The sequence below is a fragment of the Helianthus annuus genome, chromosome 7 (genome assembly GCF_002127325.2).
Source record: "Helianthus annuus cultivar XRQ/B chromosome 7, HanXRQr2.0-SUNRISE, whole genome shotgun sequence".
Taxonomy (NCBI): Eukaryota; Viridiplantae; Streptophyta; class Magnoliopsida; order Asterales; family Asteraceae; genus Helianthus; species Helianthus annuus.
Window position 1 is genome coordinate 97,574,781 of NC_035439.2, and position 2,124 is coordinate 97,576,904.

At 32.8% G+C, this 2,124-nt stretch overlaps 1 protein-coding gene across 1 annotated transcript; it reads right to left on the minus strand.

The window, feature by feature from the left end:
* Positions 1 to 1,043: 1,043 nt before the first annotated feature.
* On the minus strand, positions 1,044 to 1,605 carry LOC110868209 (non-specific lipid-transfer protein 2). Its single transcript, XM_022117319.2, has one exon. It carries the CDS (start codon positions 1,486 to 1,488, stop codon positions 1,195 to 1,197), a length of 294 nt encoding a protein of 97 aa, XP_021973011.1. The 5' UTR covers positions 1,489 to 1,605; the 3' UTR covers positions 1,044 to 1,194.
* Positions 1,606 to 2,124: the final 519 nt, after the last annotated feature.

Consider the following 2,124-nt stretch of genomic DNA (forward strand, 5'->3'; position numbering starts at 1 on the left):
CTGGTCTATTTGGCACCATTTAAGATGAACTGACAAACATTTGCCTTTGTACAAAGACGGTATCCGAAGAAGGAGGTGGGCCCAAATATTTTTTTTTTTAAATTTTTTAAGTGTTAGAATAGAAATGTAATATCTAAAACTACATTTTCTATAAATTTTAATGAAAAATATATAGTTTTGTGTATTTTATGTTTTACGTTAAAGCATTCACATCAAGTTCTCTATTTCATTCATATTTACTAAATTATAGAGAAAGATAAATAGTTTTTATCTTTTACATCTTCATGTGGATCTCTAAAATAGAGATAAGGTTTAGAGAAGCCACACTAATTCTGTAAATATTGAGATCGCTATTCATCTCTAAATGAAATTATGCGAGTGTATAAAACTAAAAAACAATAAAATTAATGTTTGAAAGTAAGAAAGAAATGGAGATTGACGTTAGAGGTTTTTAAAAAGTAAACAAAGTTTAGAAAAAAGTATATTTTGGTTCAATTGTGCTAATAGAGATAAAAGAACCTATTGTGAATGCTTTATAGTCTCTAAAGTGAAGAAAACATTTAGAGAGTTGTTATTCATCTCTAAATATAATATTGTGAGGTGTATAAATTTGAAAAAAAAACAATAAAATAAGTGGTATAACTAAGATAAAAAAAATAGATGTGAAAGTTTTTTCTTTTTTTTTTTTTGAATAAATGATGTTTAATGTTTAGATAAAAAATGTGTTTTAGTTAAATTGTGTAGAATATATAGATCGTGGTTACACTTGTCTAAAAAATGGTTTTCATCTCCAAAAGTCCATGCTTCTTGAAAACACAGATTTTATTCTTCAGTATCTACTAGTATCCAGTAGCAAGATTCATTCTATGTAGATAGAATTGGAATATTAATTACATAAAATTTACATCTTTATAATATTTTCATATTTCATTTATTTCTTTGCACAATAACAATATGTCTAAATGGTTAGTATTTTAATATTTATAATAATTTGTTTACATCTTATATTATATTAATTATTCTCTAAAATAAAACAAGTAAAGTCAAATAAACTTTATGCACACCACCAACTACCTTTGTTTCATTAACAACACAAACAAACACCTTACATCAGTAGATGAGTTGCATGTCACACTTTATTTCACAATATTCCAATATCTGATATTATCATAAGTTGAAACCAAAACATTATTTCTAGCACTGTGGAATACTAACTCCACACTGGCTAGCAATCTTCTGGGCTGCAGCTGGGCTGACAAACTGACGGAGACTCGGGTTCCGGAGGTATCCGCAGAAGCACGGCCTCTGCTCCCTTACCTTACTGCAGCATGAGCCCGATGGGGGCTGAGACGATGAGATCGCACCAGCACATGGCACGAGCTCCATGTAGTTGCAAGTCACCGCAGTGGCTGCAGGGAGTTGGCCCATAAAGACCATCATGGCTGCAATAACTGCAACCAGAAAGCAGATCATGGTGGGTGCCTTCATTTTGGAGGGGATTAAGGAGTGGTTAGAGAGGTTTTGTTGTATGAAGTGTAGTGGTGGTGGTTTAAACTGAGGGGTTGGTGCATTATTTATAGACCATTGGGCCCAATGAGAATTCAAATCTAGGTGGTGATGTATCGTATAATTAAAAGGTTGCGAGTTCAAATTCTATATCTACATATAACGCATGTCAGATGTATATGTCCAAAAAATTTTTGGAATCGTTATAAAAAATAATAAAAATAAAATAAAAACCTTAATAGAACATTGGGCAAAGTGCAGTGGCGAAGTTTGACTAAAAGTTCTGGTGGGCGAAAATTTTCGGACGAAAAATCGTAAATTTTGCACTTCTAACCGAAACATTAGAGGGGTTGTGCACCCCCGGTTTCCACTAAGCTGCGCCCGTGGCCAAGTGGCTGATGGTCCGGTTTACCGACTTGTGGTTGAAGACATATTAATGGTTGACTGGCCCATCACATATGGTAGATTTAGTCATAAAGATGTGTGTGGAAAATTAAGTCTTGTGAGAAAAGTAGTTAGAAAGTAGTTGAATTATTGTCTTAACTATCTTTCAAAACGAGGGTAGCTTCCTTGTTGTTACCGTTTGTAGAAAACTTTTATTCTTTGTCCATTTATAGA

Excerpts from the sequence above, each read along its gene's own strand:
- LOC110868209 (XM_022117319.2), bottom strand. The coding sequence starts at position 1,488 with ATGAAGGCACCCACCATGATCTGCTTTCTGGTTGCAGTTATTGCAGCC.